The following is a 16900-nucleotide window of genomic DNA, read 5'->3' as shown; positions in this document are numbered from 1 at the left end:
TCCTCCCTGACTCCCTCTTCTCCTGGGAGCACAGTTACTATTATCAATAATAGCAACGAGGGACTTCCCAGGTGCGCAGTGGTTAAGAATCCGCCTGTCAACGCAGGGGACACGGGTTCGAGCACTGGTCCGGGAAGATCCCACATGCCGCAAAGCAACTAAGCCTGTGCACCAAAACTACTGAGCCTGCGCTCTAGGGCCCGCGAGCCACAACTGCTGAGCCCACGTGCCACAACTACTGAAGCCCACGCGCCTAGAGCAACTAGAGAAAGCTCGCGTACAGCCAAAAATTAAAAAAAATAATAGTAATAATAGCAATGAAAGCACATTTATTGAGCCCCAATTGTATAGCTGCCAGACCTAGTGTTGAGATTTTACATATATTATTAACCAGATTCTCACAACAAATCATACAAGCTAGGTATTTTTACTCATTTATTCATTCTATTTTTTTTTTTCATTTAACAAATACTTATTGTGTTCCTTCAGTGTTCTAGGTACCCGGAGTACATTAAAAAATAAAACAGACAGAAATCACTCACATTCTAGTGTGCAGGGACAAGTGCAAATAAACAAATAGATGACAAATACAGTATGTCAGAGAGTGAAGATGGTGTGGAGAAAAATAAAGGTGAGGAGGCGAGAGAGAGAAGGAGAGCAAACTGCTCCTTTAAACAAGGTAGTCAAGGAAAGTCCCCACTTTCTGAGAAGGTGACATGTGAGCAGAGACATGAAGAAGGTGAGGGAGTGACACACACCGAACAGCAAGAAGTACAAAGACCCCATGGCAGGGACCTCCCTGGTGGTCCAGACTCTGCGCTCCCAATGCAGGGGGCCCGGGTTTGATCCCTGGTCGGGGAACTAGATCCCACATGCATGGTGCAACTAAAAAGTTCAACTGAAAAGATCCACATGCCTCAATGAAGATCCCGAGTGCCACATCTAAGACCCGGCACAGCTAAATAAATAAATAGTTTTTAAAAAACAACAAGCAAACAAAAAAAAACATGGCAGAAACACCTGTTTGTTTTGTTTTGTTTGTTTTGGGGTTTTTTTTTTTGCCTCGCCGCATGGCCTGCAGGATCTTAGTTCCTGACCAGGGATTGAACCTGTGCCCTCTTCAGTGGAAGCATAGGGTCTTAACCACTGGACCGCCAGGGAAGTCCCCAGGCCTGGATGTTTGAGGACCACACCGAGCCAGTGTGGCTGGAGTAGAGAGTGAAAAGTCACAGGAGGAGAGGACAGAGATGTAAGGAAGGAGGAGGCAGGGCAGGTCACTGAGTTCTAGGCCACTGGAAGGATGTTGGCTTTCACTCTGAACAGAATGGGGAGCCAAAGGAGTGTTTTGAACAGAGAAGTACCGTGACCTAACTTAAATTTTAAAAGGATCCTCTGCTCCCGTGTTAAGAAGGGACCCTCCAAGGGCAAGGGTAGAAGCAGGGACACCAGAGGAAAGACTGTTGTAACTAATAGTCAAGGGAAAAGATGATGGTGGCTCAGTCCAGGAAGAAGCAGTGGAAGTGAGAGAAACAGATTCTGGATATAATTTGAAATAGATCCAACAGGATTACATGACTGATCAGATTTGGGTGTGAGGAAAAACGAGAGTCCAAGGGTTTTGGTCTGAGCAACTAGATGGTTGGTGTTGGCATTTATTGTCATGGGAAACACAAAATGACACTCACATTCAGGAGTGGGGAGATCAGGGGTTCAGTTTTGAACATGTTGACTTTTAGATGTCTTTTAAACATCTGAGGAAAAAGATCAAATAGCCATTTAGATATAAAAGACCGCCCCGGCCCCATTTTACAGTAAGTGACAGAGTTGGAATTTAAGCCAAGGTAAGTTTGACTCTGCCACCCTTACCTTTTGTGTTAAATATCTGCCACCAGACTTTTGCTTCTGGCCAAGATAGAGTCATTTGGGATCTGATTTACCATCACACGTGAAACAACCAAAAAGCAAAATTAAAAAGGCAAATAGGGACTTCCCTGGTGGTCCAGTGGGTAAGACTCTACACTCCTAATGCAGGGGGCCCAGGTTCGATCCCTGGTCAGGGAACTAGATCCCACATGCATGCCACAACTAAAGAGTCCACATGCCACAACTAGGAGTCTGCATGCCACAACTAAGAAGCCCACATGCTGTAACTAAGACCCAGCGTAGCCTAAATAAATAAATATTTTTTTTAAAAAAGGCAAAATACATGAAACAAAGTTTTTCAATGAAAGATGGTGATTCCTGGGAGACAGGAAACTAAAGAGGTGAGCCCTATAGTAATCCAGCTTACTATTTTGAGAAAGTTCCAAGGACATGGTGCAGGGAGGAAGAACTGAGGCAGAGTCTGGCAGACCCCCTGAGTTGAGAAAAAAAAGTGGAGCCTAGAGAGACAGAGGACTTTAGAGTTCATCAAAAAGAGTAACAGGGAGAAGAGAACTGTGAAGATCTACCGAGGGTTCCCTGCGAGTATTCAGTGGATTACTGATTAGTGCATGCATGTGAGGAAACTATCTGAGTTTGGGGAAAGAACCATCCAAAAGGATCAAAAAGAATAGTGCCTATTCCTACCAGCCAGACTGGGAAAACTCATAATTCACTGGGTAGAGTATTCAAGAAGGTCTTCCCTTATTAGTGGGGAATAATTAGCTCTAGACTGCGCATTGCTTCTGACCTAAGAGATGATGAAAAGCAAAACCCAAAAGAATCAAACTGTTTCCAAGTAACTTAACTGCATCTCAGAGAAAAGCTCAAAAAGATTTATAGGAATACAAAAATATCCAACACCTAACAAGATAAAGATCTCATGTCTAGCATCCAAAAATTTCTAGGTATGTAAAAAGACAAGAAAATATGAACCATAATGAGGAGAAGGATTAATAAATCAGAGAAGGATGTTAGAAGTTATTATAACTATAATCTATAGAAATTGGCTCATGCTGATATGGAGGCCAAAAAGTCCCCAAATCTGCCATCTGCAAGCTGCAGGACCAGGAAAGCCAGTGGTGTAATCCGGTCCAAGTTCAAAGGCCTGAGAACCAGGTATTTACACAAGGGAAGTGAAAGCATATGTCCATAGAAAGACTTGCACATACAAGTTTTATTTGTAACGACCACAAATTGGGAGCAACTCAAAAGTCCATCAACAGGCAGCTGGATAAACAAATTGTGGTATATCCATAGAATGGAATATTATTTATCAATAAAAAGGAATGAACTATTGACACATGTACTAACATGGATAAATTTCCAAATGATTATGCTGAGTGAGAAAAGACAGATCAAAAAATATAATAATTTCATATATACAATAATTCCATGTATATATATAGAGAAAATGTAAGCTAATCTATTGTTACAAGCACATCAGTGTTTTCTTGGGGATGGATGGGGAGAGGCAGGAGGAGGAGATTATGAAGAGGGTAAGGACAATTTTGGGTATGATGGGTACATTCACTATTTTGATTATGGTGTATTTTCATGGGTGTACATATGTCAAAACATATCAAATTGTACACTTTAAATATTTGTATATTATCGTGTATCAATTAAATCTCAATAAAGCTGATACATACATCATATATATGTACATATACGTACACACACACACACATCCATACATATCCAGATTCATGAGGCTTTTAACAGTGAGACTGTGAGCATTTTTTAACACTTCCCCAACACCCTTTCCAGCCTCAATTCATTTGCCAAAGGGTTTGATCCCTGTACGTTGCTGGGTATTCAGGAATGTGACCTCATATTTGCAAAGTACCTCTGGCTTTGACACTTGACCTCCCAGGAGAGGATGTCAGGCCTCAGACACTAGCAGGTAGATCCCAGGGGTTTGCCACAGCACTCTCTCAGTTGTCAGGACCACATGACTCACAGCTGGTCTCAAGGGCTTCCCTGCCCACCTAGGGGCCTGCTGCAGCCCTGTTCTGGGACTGTTGTGGGAGAAGACAGGAGAGGTTGGGAGGTCACAGAGATAAAGAGGATGAGGCCTTGCTTCCAAGGAGCCCACAGTTGGGTGGGGGAGAAGACCCAGAAGCCACAACTACAGTGCTCCCAATTCAGGGAAAGACTGCTAGATGCTTCTCCAGGATCGCATGGGAGCCCAGAGCTGGACACCTGGATCAGCAGGGAGTCTTCCCAACGTTGATGATGCTTGGCTCGAATACTGACGGATGAATGGGAGTAGCAAGACAGACAGTGAGGGAAGGCATTCCAGGCACAGGGAGGAGCATTTAGGAAAGCTTGCAACAGCCTGATGCAACAGCCTGATGCACTCCACTCTTGAGTGAGGGCTAAAAACCTTCAATCCATGAGGTATCCCAGCTACTGGTCCCTTCTCCCCTCCATTCCATCCTCAATACTGCTGCCAGAAGTATCTTTCTAAAAAAATTTTGGTTCCCTCAATTTTTAAAATCTGTTGGCTCCCTATGACCTATGGGAGGACCATAGGTCCTATCAAGACCAAACCCTCTCGTTTGACATTCAAGGCGCTTTACAATCTTACCCCAACCTACTTCCCACCTCTCCTTCCCACCTCCATTCTAAAGCCCCTGACCCTTTGTTATAGCCACTCTTGGTTTCCTGTTCTGCAAGCAGGCCATTCACTTTCTGGCCTCTGGCCTCCCGGACTTTGCCCAGGCTGCTACCCCCCGCCCCTCGCAGGGAATGTTCTAACCCCCTTTTTCGCTGAGCTAACTCCCTTTCATCTTCCAAGACTCAACTCAGGGGACAACTCCCCCAGAATGTGGAACTTCCAGGGCAGAAGTTCAAGGGCCCCTAAGGCCAGAACCCCGCTGTCTATTTTGTTGAATAATTAGTTAATTAATCGCGTCAGGGAACCCTTCCCTGAGTACCCCAAGATGGACGCCCCACTCTGCGCTGCCCTCTGTGCCCCCTGCACGCCTTATCCACGCTTTGTTAGAGCTTCTTGAGGCAAGCATCATTTCTTATGCTCACTTCCTTTTCTTCAGTGTGTAACTCTGTACCTACCACATAGGAGGTGCGGGTACGTGTTTTTTGAATGAACGAATGATCGGGCGTGGCTTTTCACCTTGTATCTCCTGTGAGCCCGCCAGGCCCGGCCCAGTGTCTTCACCTCTATACCTAGCCCGGGTCTCCCTCCAGTGCCCGGAGCAGTCTGCAGCCTTGATCACTGCCGCCCTGGCACCACCCTCACAGTCCCTACCGCCTCCTTAGGGCCGCTCAGCCCAAAGCCGCTCCGGAGACGGCTCCGCCCACAGCTGGGGTTGGAGGGCGGAGGCAACGCCCACCGGGCCGGGCCGCCTGGGATTGGTGCGGCCGTCGATAGGAGGCGGGGACAGCGCCAGGCTGCTGTTGACGCTCTCCCGGCCTGAAAAGTCCAGCCCCGCGGCCGTGGAGAGAAGCACTGCGCGGCCAGGCGGTGGTAAGTGCTCGGCGGCCGGACAGGCTGGACGGGCGGGACTGGCGGGACTGACGGGAGCGGAGGACGCAGAGGACCCGCGCGAACGCGCTGGGCGCTGCCCACGTCCGCCTCCGCCACAAGCTGCGCTCCGCCAAGGGCAGTGCCCCAACCCGGAGCCGGCCCCGCCCGGGGAACACCGCCCGGTGGCCGACGAGGTCGTCAGTCCCGCCCTGTCTTCCAGACCCGGAGGACCTAGGCTTCCGGACGGCAAGGAACCGCCCAACATGGCATCGGAGGTAAGTGGGACCTCGAGGACGCCGGTCCTCCAAGCCTCCAAACGAGGGGGAGGGGCGCCCTGGGCGCCAGTCGGGACAGTGACCTGCGCACGCGATCTCCCCGAGCCAGACCTGCCGCCCTCCATCCTCCTGGTAATTGTCCTCGCTGGCTTCAGGCAGTGGGTACCCCCTGGCGCACCTGCCAGAGCCCGAAAGGGAGCTTTGTCCCAACTTCCCGGTGTCCCCACCACCATCTGCTCTCCCCCGTCCCTCACCCCTCCCCAGGCAGCCTTTGTGGCAAACGCACCAACCCACACTGCTGGGGAAGGTGGCCCTGACCTGACCGTGATCTAGGCGGGGTAGGAAAGGTGTGGCCCACTCATTCAGCACCCTCACCTCTTCATTCCTTCCTCCCCGCCCCCTGCCCCCCGTCCTCCTGTCAGTCCCCATCCTGTGCCCCTCTCCTACCATAGCAGTTGTCCCTGTGTATCAGAATCCAGAGGACTCTTGCGTGTGCTAAGAGCCAGGAGGTAGGGGACCGTGCCGTGTGGCCCCAGGACCTGGTGGCTTCCTCATTGGCCTCTCTCCCTCAGAGCCAGAGGACTCCTGGGTTCTCTTTCTGACTGAGTGGCAGGAGTCTGAGGCACAGGTTCCTTTCCTTGGGCCTCAGTTGATTTACCCGGCAGATGGGGATAATATTAGCTGTCTGCCTTCTCTGTAAGGTACTGGATCATGAGGTCATTGCTTTGAACTCTTCAGGTAAAAGGGGCTGTTTGCTTGATGCTAGAGAAGGGAACCCTGGGGCTGGGAAGCAGGAGGTGTGGGCTCCAGTCCCTCCTGGCCCCCATCAGCTGGCAAGTCACTTCCTCTCTGGGCCTCAGTTTGTTTATTGAATAAATGCGTTAAGACTGTCTGCCCTGCTAGCTTCTGGGTCATGGTGGAGGGCCCGTGGCAGGGCCTGGACTTTGGAGCCAAACAGACTTGGCTTCTGAAGCAGTCACTCGACCTCCCTGAACGTCTTTCCTCATTTGTAAAATAGGGGTAACCTCATAGGGGGGTGTAAGAGCATCTGGAGAATGCCTGGCACAGGGCGAAGCAATAGTAGGTGCTCAATAAATCATGGCTAACGACACTAAGAGGGACAACGCCGGTATTTCCCGTGTGTTCTAAATTGGCTGTTGCTCTTTCATCCCAGCCCGAACCAGTGTCCCTGTCCCCTTGCCCCAAAGGGATCCTTCTGACCCAGATGTGCCCTGGCTCACAGCAGTGCCCTCTCCCACCACCTCGCCCCTCCCTCAGTGCCCAGGTGGTGGCACGTCACTCTGACATCCTCCTGGGGTCCTTTTAAGACTGCCGGCAGGGTAGGAGCTTGGCCCCAATGCGGAGTGGGCTGCCTTCAGGAAACCAGGGCACCAGGCGACCTCTGCTTGCCCCAGGCCGTCCTGTGGGTTGGCACTAATTGGTTTGGCTGCGGCCCCACTTGTTAAATAGTTGTTATTACTAACAACCCACGAAGCGAGTCCAGGGGCCTGCTGGGGGAGGTGATGACAGGCCCCTGGCTGAAGGGCAGCCTGCCTCCCCATCCTGACTGGCTGGCCCTGACCCTCTGGCCCCAGTGGTCAGGACCAGGGCCCCACGTGGTGCTTTGCTGGAGATCTAGGCTTGGCGGGGCAGCAGGGGGTAAGGGGCAGGTCCAGCTCAAAAGGCTGAGTGGGGGCAGAGGCTACATCTGCAGGGCAGAGTCCTCTGGCAGCCAAGGCTGCTGGGCACTGAGGGGTCAGCTCACAGCCTGGGGCCAGAGCACGGTGGAGGTCCCGGGGGTGCACACAGGAGTGAGGAGTGGAGCTAAGGCACACCCTGACCCTGGCAGCCCTCGGCCCCTCCCTTAGCAATATCTAGAACTTACTGAGTACCAGGCACTGTGCTATGTATGCAGTTAGCTTAATCTAATGGCTTAATCTAACAACTCCATCAGATAGATGCTATTATTATTCCTATTTTATAAAGGGGCAACCCTGAAGGTTAGAGAGGTAATATAACATTCCTATGGTCAGGTGGCTAACTGAGGTCTGGGACATTGCAGGGAGACAGAGGAGAACATATGTCCCCAGTGGCCACTGTAAACCCCCCTCCACAGAAAAGATGCCAGTGAAGTAACATTCCCATCTCCAGCCCAGACCACTCCCCTCCTGTCCTTGGCTCACTGGGCACTAGGACTGCCCCTCAGGCATTCTGCGCTCCCTCCCCCATCTGTCCCATGCCCTGACCTATGCCCTCTTTCAAAACAAAGGTGTCTCTGTCCCATCCCTCTGCCCTTGGCTCCTGGGGGGCAGAGGGTCAGCTAGTGACCTCCTAGAAGGCCAATGATAACGGGTGTGTCCGGGGTGCTCTCCAGAGGAGTGGGGGGTTGGGACCTTAGGCCCCACCCCAAGCTGGGGGAGGGAGATGCAGGTAATTTGAGACTGATGGGCCCCTCAAGTGCCTCCTCACCTGTCCCTGCAGCAAATGTTCAGAACAGCAGAGCCAGCAGAGAGGTCCTGGTGGCGTGTGGGGTTTAGAGCAGGGCTTCGACTTCCGGCTGCCGAGGTGCAGTCCGGGCTCTGCCACTCTCAGCAAGGGCAAGGTACAGATCTGCTCTGTGCCTCAGTCTTTCCTCTCTGTAGCAGGATAGTATTGGCGCCCAGTTCACAGCGTTGCTGTCTGCGTGACAAGCAAATAATGGTGCCTGGCAGACAGTGAGAATGCGACATATGTTAGCCAGTATTATTGTCATTATCCCTGGTACATCAGAGCTGGATTCCAGAGTGACTTCTCACTTTGGTCAGTGGCAGGAAGGGTCCTAGAAGTTCTGCTCTGGTCTCAGGGGTGCCTGCCACCATCTCCCTGGAGCAGCGCCCCCATGGTGGGAAAGAACCTAACTTCAGTGTCCAGCCAAGTTCCCACATTGACTCCCTCAGTGACTCTGGGCAAGTTCCTAACCCTCTCTGAGCCTCAGTTTCCTTATCTGTCCAGTGAGAATAACCCTGCCCGCTGGCTCCCACTGCCGTCAGATTTGATAACTCTCCTCAGGGCCCTTTGTGGGAGGTACTGTTCTCAAGCGGGGAGGAGACTAATTGCTCGTGCCCTCCTGGCCAGAGCGGGAAGCTGTGGGGTGGCCGGTTTGTGGGCGCAGTGGACCCCATCATGGAGAAGTTCAACTCGTCCATCACCTATGACCAGCACCTCTGGGAGGTGGACGTGCAGGGCAGCAAGGCCTACAGCCGGGGCCTGGAGAAGGCGGGGCTCCTCACCAAGACCGAGATGGACCAGATACTCCAGGGCCTGGACAAGGTACTCTCCACACCCCCAGGCCCAACCCAGGGTCCCTCCCTGTGGTCCCAGGCTTTCACCAAATCCCCAAGCGAGCGCAGGCTGCGGTATCATCCCAAGCCTGTCCTCTCCCCTCGTAGTGATCATATGCCTAGAGAGATGCCCTTTAACCACATGCTGTGCTGACTGTCTCTCGTCGTCCCTTAATGCCCCTGTGGTCCTGTGGCTCCTGAGCAAACGTGCTCTTGGCCTGTGATGCTCCTCGGGGGGGAGCGCTGCCAGGACACAACTGCTGATGCCCGCCCTCCTGACCCCCGTGCTGCTGCCATCTGCTACAGGTCGCTGAGGAGTGGGCCCAGGGCACCTTCAAACTAAACCCCAATGACGAGGACATCCATACGGCCAATGAGCGGCGTCTGAAGGTGAGGCCACCCCCCCCACCTCACCCCCCGCCCCTGCCCCTCCCCTCTCTGGGCCGCTTGGAGCATAAGCGCCATCATTCTGTTCCCTTCGTCACTGGGACCTCAGAGCAGGAGGCCTGAGCAGAGATGGCAGAGATCGGGCAGAACCAGGGGACCCCGGGGCAGGGAGGGAGGGCCACAGGCTGGGGAGGCTGTGGCCTGGGCTGACCCCACTGGGCACAAGCAGGCAGACCCCGACTGCGTGCCTCCCTCCACCCCCAGGAGCTCATCGGTGAAACCGCAGGGAAGCTGCACACAGGACGAAGTCGGAACGACCAGGTGCCGCCAGCCTGCCCGGCTCCCCGCCCTGGGCCTTCCCAGCCTTGGGGGGTCCAGGCAGCAGAGCTGGGGCTCAGCAGCGGTCCTGGCTCCCCAGGGAGGCAACACATCTATAGTCCCTGAGTGCCACATCCTCCTCCCAACAGGTGGTCACGGACCTCAGGCTGTGGATGCGGCAGAACTGCTCCACGCTCTCTGCCCTCCTCCGGGAGCTCATCAGAACCATGGTGGATCGGGCAGAGGCGTGAGTGTATGGAACACCAGGTGGCAGAGAGGGGCACGAGGGCAGCCAGGTCTCTGCTCCCCCGAGACAGGCAGCCTGAATGCCAGACCTAGGTGGCAGGGGTGTTGAGGGTAGGGGGCCAGGCTCTGGGGTACAGGGGTACAGTCTGGAACTCCTGGACTGACTGAGGCAGAGCAGCCAGGAGCAGGGATTTCTTGCAGCATCCCCGACCCCCAGTCAGCCCAGCTCAGCAGGCAGGGGGAGCTCACCCTTTGAGGGTTCACAGGCCAGAGGCTAAGGCACTAGGCAGATGGCCCGAAGCCTGAGGAAAGGGGCCGGCTTGCCTGGGGCAACCAGAGAGTCACTCCTTGGCCTGCCTGTGCCCATGTCCCCCGTCCCCACACAGCATGGCGGGCAAAGGACAGAGCTGAGGGCTGCCTCCCACTGGCCTCATCCCAAGCTTTGGCTTCTGTGACATGACTGCTGAGAAGTCTCTATTTGGTGTCAGAGACAGGGTTGACCCCTCCTCTTCCCCAACTCCCTGTGACCCCTGTTTCACTGACTTCACTGGGGGAAAACAAGGGCCCCAAAACTGTCATTCTCGGGGCAGGGTGGGTGTTGGGAGGATTAGGGAGTGACTGCTAATGAGTACAGGGTTTCTTTCCTTTTTTTTTGGCTGCGTTGGGTCTTCATTGGTGCACGCAGTGAGCAGGCTTCTCACTGCTGTGGCTTCGCTTGTTGCGGAGCACGGACTCTAGGCACGCGGGCTTCAGTAGTTGCAGCATGAGGGCTCAGTAGTTGTGGCGCACGGGCTTAGTTGCTCTGCGACATGTGGGATCTTCCCAGACCAGGGATTGAACCCGTGTCCCCTGCATTGGCAGGCGGATTCTTAACCACTGCACCATCAGGGAGGTCCCAGGGTTTCTTTCTTGGGGTGATGGTTGTACACTAAATGTACACTTTAAATGGGTGATTTGTATGTGAATTATATCTCAATAAAGCTGTTTATTTAAAAAAATTAGAACCGTCACTCACAGCACCTCTGCCACCGCCCTGCCTACTTTAAAGTGCCCCCAGCTATTCTGGGCTCCTCTGGAGCTCCTCTCATGCTCACAAACTCGGCCTCTCACTGCCAGGTGGTACCTGCCATGCACCTCCCCTCCTGCCCTGGCCCCTGCCCAGATCTGCTGCCAAGGTGCAGAGGCCCCAGCTGAAGGTGTAATCTATACTTGGTCCTACGCTCACCCTCTGGACGCCCCACAGCCATGGCCCAGTCACAATGCCCCACCTCCTGACCCTTCCCTTACCCCATGTTTGTCCCCAGGAGATCACTTACTCCCTTGTGCAGGCAGATCCTTGGTGAGCCTGCCCTGCTCTTCCCTGCAGGGTCCCAGGGCCCCAGGCAGGCCTCGCCTGAACTGCCTGAGCCCCTCAGGCTCCCTGCCGCTACTCTTCCCCCACAGGGAACGTGACATCCTCTTCCCAGGGTACACACACCTGCAGAGGGCTCAGCCCATCCGCTGGAGCCACTGGATCCTGAGGTGAGCGGGCAGTGATGGAGGGGCGTGGTGGAGGGGAGGGGCCCAGCCCAGGCTGCCCTGACCCTCCTGCCTCCTGGCTTCCCACAGCCATGCTGTGGCACTGACCAGAGACTCGGAGAGGCTGCTGGAGGTGCAGAAGCGGATCGACGTCCTGCCCCTGGGGAGGTGAGTGAGGCCCAGTGCTCCAAGGACGGGGTGGCTGCCACACAGTCAGCGTGGTCCTTGGGCTTCCAGAGAAGAGGAGGGGCCAGGGAGGGCGGAGGGGGCAGAAGCCAGGCAATCAGCCTCCCTAGCCACGGTGGGAGGGGGACCACAAATGGACCCTCAGCTCTAAGATGGGGACAATGAGTGTGTCACAGCCAGGCCAGGGCTCTCCAGAGAGCCAGCCAGCTGCTCACATCGAGCCGTTTCCCCTGCTTGGGGACAACTGTCTGGCACCCAAGCCGACCAGGCCGCAGCCCTGGCAACCAGAGCTCGGCACAGGTGTGCATGCAAGTACGTGCCAGGGCCCGCCTGCCGGGAGCCCCGGTCACTCAGATCCCCTCCCATCTCTGCAGCGGGGCCATCGCAGGCAACCCTCTGGGTGTGGACAGGGAGCTGCTCCGAGCAGGTGAGGCACCCTGCCCCTCCTTTCCCAGGAGACCACCCTCCGCACTTGCCAGGTCTCACAGACACACACCTAGAGAGGGCAGGGGTCGGGTAAAACTCTGGTCTATTATCGATGGACAGTGAGGCTGGAGAGGCAAGGGGAGGCCACAGTAGGGGTGCGTGGTGCCGGGGAGACTCAGGGCTCCCGCCTCCCTCCTGGGACCTGTACCAAAGACCTTCCCAACCTCCTGCCCCTCCCTACTCCTCCTCCCTGAGAGGGGGTCGTGGGGGGGGGGCTGGGCAGCCTGGTTGGGGGGTGGGGGGGGAGAGAAGGCCCCTCCTCACCCTCCAGCCCAACCTTATTGCCTTCCCCTTCCCAAATCGGCCAGAACTGAACTTTGGGGCCATCACTCTCAACAGCATGGATGCCACCAGTGAGCGGGACTTTGTGGGTGAGTCCTGGGCGCTAGCCCGCCTGCCCTCCAGCGCCAGTCCCCTGCAGTGCGTGCTGCCTTTGTCCCCCCACCCTGCCTACTCTCCAGCTTCCTGCCACCCCCATATGGCCCACTGGACCTTCTCCAGGCTGGGTGAGGGGCGAGGCCTGGTGACCAGACAGCCTGCTCTCCCTTTCCTCCCACAAGCTGAGTTCCTGTTCTGGGCTTCGCTGTGCATGACCCACCTCAGCAGGATGGCCGAGGATCTCATTCTCTATGGCACCAAGGAATTCAACTTGGTGCAGCTCTCAGATGCCTACAGGTAAGGCTGCGCCTGCCCTCCCCCAGCTCTGCGCCCACCAGCATGGCTTCTTTCCTCCTGACTCCAACCCCTGGGCAGAGCTGCCCAGCAGACCAGCCAAGGGGCACCGGAGCCCCTTCAGCCCCGGCATCTCTGTCTCTAGCACCGGAAGCAGCCTGATGCCCCAGAAGAAAAACCCAGACAGCCTGGAGCTGATCCGGAGCAAGGCGGGGCGAGTGTTTGGGCGGGTAAGCAGGGCAGGGAGTTGGGGCAAGGCCTCTGCGCTGACCTGGAGGGTCCTGAGGGCAGGTCCAGGACAGGCTCCGAGGCCCAGCCTCCTGATCCTCACTGTCCCCTCAGTGTGCTGGGCTCCTGATGACGCTCAAGGGACTTCCGAGCACGTACAACAAGGACTTACAGGTGCGAGGCTGGGCACCCCGTTGCATACACACCACATACCAATTCTCGGGGTCCTGGCTCATCTGGGCAGGGGCCCCACAGAACTGCCACCTCCTGTCCTGTGCACCCAGCCCTGGGAGTGCTCTCCTCTCCCTTGGTGCGGGGTATACAAGGTGCTGAGTGTTCCCAGTGGAAGGCAGTGGGGAGGCCTCACTGGGGACCGGGCTACTGGGTCCTTACCTCCTGCCACGTGCCTCCCAGGAGGACAAGGAAGCCGTGTTTGAAGTGTCCAACACCATGAGCGCCGTCCTCCAGGTGGCCACTGGCGTCATCTCTACACTGCAGGCAAGACACGCCTCTTCTCCCCGAGGCCCCTAAACTCAGGGCTGGGATGCCAGGAGGGTGATCTTGAGAGGAGGCAAGCGTGGGTGGGTCCAGAGGCCGTGGGGCAGAGGGAGGGGGTATGTGCTTGTTCCTGCCCTGGGAAGAGCGAAGAGACACACTGCAGTAGAATGGAAGTGGGTTAGACTCAAGGAGCCCCATCAGCTGGCCTGGCTAGATTTCTTCTTTAACCATTTACTATGGGAAATTTCAGTATACAACAGTTGAGAGGCTGTATCATGAACCCTTACGTACCAACACTCGGCTTAAACAACAGTCAACCCATGGCCATTCTTCCTTCAGCTGTCTTTACCCACTGCCCCCTCCGCCGTTGTTTTTAAGCAAATCCCCCTCATCATTTCATTCCTAAATAGTTCAGGATGTGTCTCTAAAGCAGTGGTTCTCAAAGTGTCGTCCCGAGATCAGCAGCATCAGTATCACCTCAGAACTTGACAGACCTGCAACCCTAGGCCCCCCCTCCAGACCTGCTGAATCAGACTCTGAGTTAGGCCACAGAGATCTGTATTCATTATAAATCCTCCAGGTGATTCTGATGCTAAAGATAAGGAGGCAACCCCAGTAGCACAGCTAATAATTATCAATAATTATGAAATGATGGTTCAAGCAGAGAAAGCAGAAGAGGGTGGGTAAGAGGGGATCTGCCCAAGGCAGGGGACTTCCTGGCTGAGGGGGGGTAGGCCTTAGGCTGGCAGCTCCAGGACCAAGGGCCCCCCAGATTCACACTCGCCTGGCCTGCTGTCCCCAGATTCACCGTGAGAACATGGCACGGGCTCTTAGTCCTGACATGCTGGCCACTGACCTCGCCTACTACCTGGTCCGCAAAGGGGTGAGTGTGGGGCGGCCAGGGTGGAGGGGCGAGGGGGCGGGGATGTTCCTCAGGCCGGGGGTGGCAGTGGTCATGGCGGGGGGCGAGCGCCGGCACCCCCAGCAGAACAGGGAGCTCAGGAAAACTGCATCAGCACCGCTCTCCCCCCGCGCCCCCAGATGCCATTCCGCCAGGCCCACGAGGCCTCCGGGAAAGCTGTGTTCATGGCCGAGACCAAAGGGGTCGCCCTCAACCAGCTGTCGCTGCAGGAGCTACAGACCATCAGGTGCGCTCCCCTCCCCTCCCCTCCCCTCCCCTCCCCCCCTTCCCCTCCCCTCCCCTCCCCTCCCCCTGCTGCCTTCCGGAGGCCAGCCCGGGCCCACCTCCTCCTTTCCCCCCAGCCCCCTGTTCTCAGGAGACGTGAGCCACGTGTGGGACTACGGACACAGCGTGGAGCAGTACGCAGCCCTGGGGGGCACCGCGCGCTCCAGTGTCGACTGGCAGATCGGCCAGGTGCGAGCTCTCCTGGGGGCACAGCAGGCCTAGAGCCCTCCCCATGCCTCTCCCAAATAAAGTGGGCCCGAGAGGAGGCTGTGTGTGTTTCCTGCCCAGCCTGTCTGCCTCGGTGGGTGGGGATGCTGTAGGGGCCACAGAGGAAGTGGAGGAACTGGACACGCATGGCTAGAGTCAGAGATGGGGAAGGGGGGAGGGGATGCGCATCGAGCCTCCACCCTGCGCAGGCCCCACCCCCTTCACCGTGGGCCTCACAGTGACTTCCTGCCTTGGGTGTCTCGGCGGGACTGGCTTCCTTGGAGCCCTGGTGGGAGCTGATGGGCTTGGTTAACCCAGTCAGCCCCTGTCCGTCCCCCTTCCTTCCAGTGTCCTTCCTAGGCTGCCCTGCTCACATTCTCCCCTTGCTTAACCCACCCTTCCCCAGACCATCAGGGTCCTGTACCCTCTGAGGGGAATGGTGTATCTGGTGGTAAAGTCGGTGGTCCGGCTAGCATGTGATGCCAGGCACTAGGTGAGCTGCATACACAGGTAAAGAACACACTTCTCCCACCCTGAAGAGTAACGTACAAATTCCCAGACACTAACCGTGAGGTGAGGGCCACGGACAGGTGGTGCCAGAGGGGCCTGCCCGTGCTGCAGTCAAGGGAGGGATGGTCTCACTGAGTCTGCAAAGAGCCCGAGGCCAGGCCTAGGACATGGTAAATATTCAATAACGTGGGCCAGCAGAGATGCAGAGGCCTCGTCTATACAAATCTCACCAAAATCCTGATAATAAAACATAAATTTCAGACGTTTCTTAACAACAAAGGTAAGCAAGCTAAACACAAAGAAGAATGAATAACTCCTCCTGAGCGATTCTGGGAGCAATGAAAAGACTTTGTAAGCTAAAGAACCAAAACTCCAGCAGTGGGGACACTACACCAAATTCCCAAAAGGGTGAAAGCTGTGGGTCACACATAGAATCTTCTAGAGTGGTGTGGTTCCTGATTATCATCATCATCATCTTCAAACTTGTTGAAAAGAAAATTTTCAGTCCCCACCGAGACCCACTGAATCACATTCTGGGTGGGCCCAGTAGTCTGTGTTAACAAGTCCTTCAGGAGATGCTGGCGTGTGCTCAGGTTTGAGAGCCACCGATCTTTAGAACCTTGTTACACGAAGTTGCTGCACACGAGCAACATCAGCCTCCCTGGGCCCCTGCCCTGCCCTGCTGATTCAGAATCTGCAGCTCAACAAACTCACCAGGTTATTCTTGTGCACATTTAGAGTCAGAAGTGCTGATCTGTAGATAAAGAGCAAGGACTTATTGTATAGCACAGGGAACTATATGCAGTAACTTGTAATATCCTATAATGGAAAACACTCTGGAAAAAAAAAATACATATATATAAAACTGAATCACTTTGCTGTACACCTGAAACTAACACAATATTGTAAATCAACTATACTTCAACTTTTAAAAATAAAAAATTAAAGAAACCCAGAGGGGTCAAACAGAAACAAAAAAAAAAGTGCCAATCCAGAGAATGCCTAAAATCTAGTCTCCGAAATGAAGGAGGTCCTCAGCCATCCAACAGCAGACAGGATTAAAATAACTGTAATACATTTAGCACAAGGAGAACTGGAATAGAGGGAGGCAGGAAGTTGCTGCGATGCCTCCCTCCATCTCTACCGCCTCCATTGAGGGGGCACACCCCAGTCTAAATGAGGACTCTTTCCAGATAATCCTGTTAAAAGTTCCTCCTTAACTGAATTGCAGTCAGCCTTGCTGACCTTCCCAATCATGAGCCTGGCCTGACCAGAAGGAATGGCCTGTCCTAGCTCAGGAAGGGGAAGAGTTTGTGCAGCTTTTCTCCCAGACTCTGTCCATACATGACTGAGCTACTCCCCATATCTGCCTCTTTCTGTTCTCCTACAGACTGGCTACATACTTTCCTCTTGTCTACTGTGTTTTTAATCTCAGAAGCTGTTTACACCA

The 16900-nt window shown here is 54.7% G+C and overlaps 1 protein-coding gene, 1 long non-coding RNA gene and 1 other non-coding gene across 6 annotated transcripts; 2 read left to right on the top strand and 1 right to left on the bottom strand.

Moving 5' to 3' along the window:
- Positions 1 to 1988: 1988 nt before the first annotated feature.
- On the top strand, positions 1989 to 2061 carry TRNAR-CCU (transfer RNA arginine (anticodon CCU)). Its single transcript has one exon. It is a non-coding gene; the product is annotated as a tRNA-Arg (tRNA).
- A 1531-nt stretch (positions 2062 to 3592) lies between these two features.
- Positions 3593 to 15682, bottom strand: LOC137778405 (uncharacterized). Its single transcript, XR_011076871.1, has 4 exons — positions 15508 to 15682; positions 13443 to 13682; positions 8158 to 8392; positions 3593 to 3941 (listed from the first exon to the last, which is right to left on the bottom strand). It is a non-coding gene; the product is annotated as an uncharacterized lncRNA (long non-coding RNA).
- Positions 5326 to 14998, top strand: ASL (argininosuccinate lyase). Of its 4 annotated transcripts, none has more exons than XM_068565434.1 (17): positions 5326 to 5413; positions 5634 to 5688; positions 8887 to 8997; positions 9315 to 9398; positions 9660 to 9716; positions 9863 to 9960; positions 11403 to 11480; positions 11568 to 11645; positions 12038 to 12090; positions 12458 to 12520; positions 12710 to 12824; positions 12967 to 13051; positions 13164 to 13223; positions 13464 to 13547; positions 14350 to 14430; positions 14589 to 14695; positions 14811 to 14998. In XM_068565434.1, the coding sequence occupies exons 2-17, from the start codon at positions 5677 to 5679 to the stop codon at positions 14953 to 14955; spliced, it is 1311 nt and encodes a 436-aa protein (XP_068421535.1). In that variant the 5' UTR covers positions 5326 to 5413; positions 5634 to 5676; the 3' UTR covers positions 14956 to 14998. The 4 variants fall into 4 exon arrangements, with proteins under 4 accessions (XP_068421535.1, XP_068421533.1, XP_068421536.1 ...); XM_068565432.1 differs by having other exon boundaries at positions 8803 to 8997; XM_068565435.1 differs by lacking the exon at positions 5326 to 5413 and having other exon boundaries at positions 5431 to 5688.
- Positions 15683 to 16900: the final 1218 nt, after the last annotated feature.

Source organism: Eschrichtius robustus, chromosome 16 (assembly GCF_028021215.1).
Source record: "Eschrichtius robustus isolate mEscRob2 chromosome 16, mEscRob2.pri, whole genome shotgun sequence".
Lineage (NCBI taxonomy): Eukaryota > Metazoa > Chordata > Mammalia > Artiodactyla > Eschrichtiidae > Eschrichtius > Eschrichtius robustus.
This window is presented reverse-complemented; position numbering and strand designations above follow the sequence as displayed.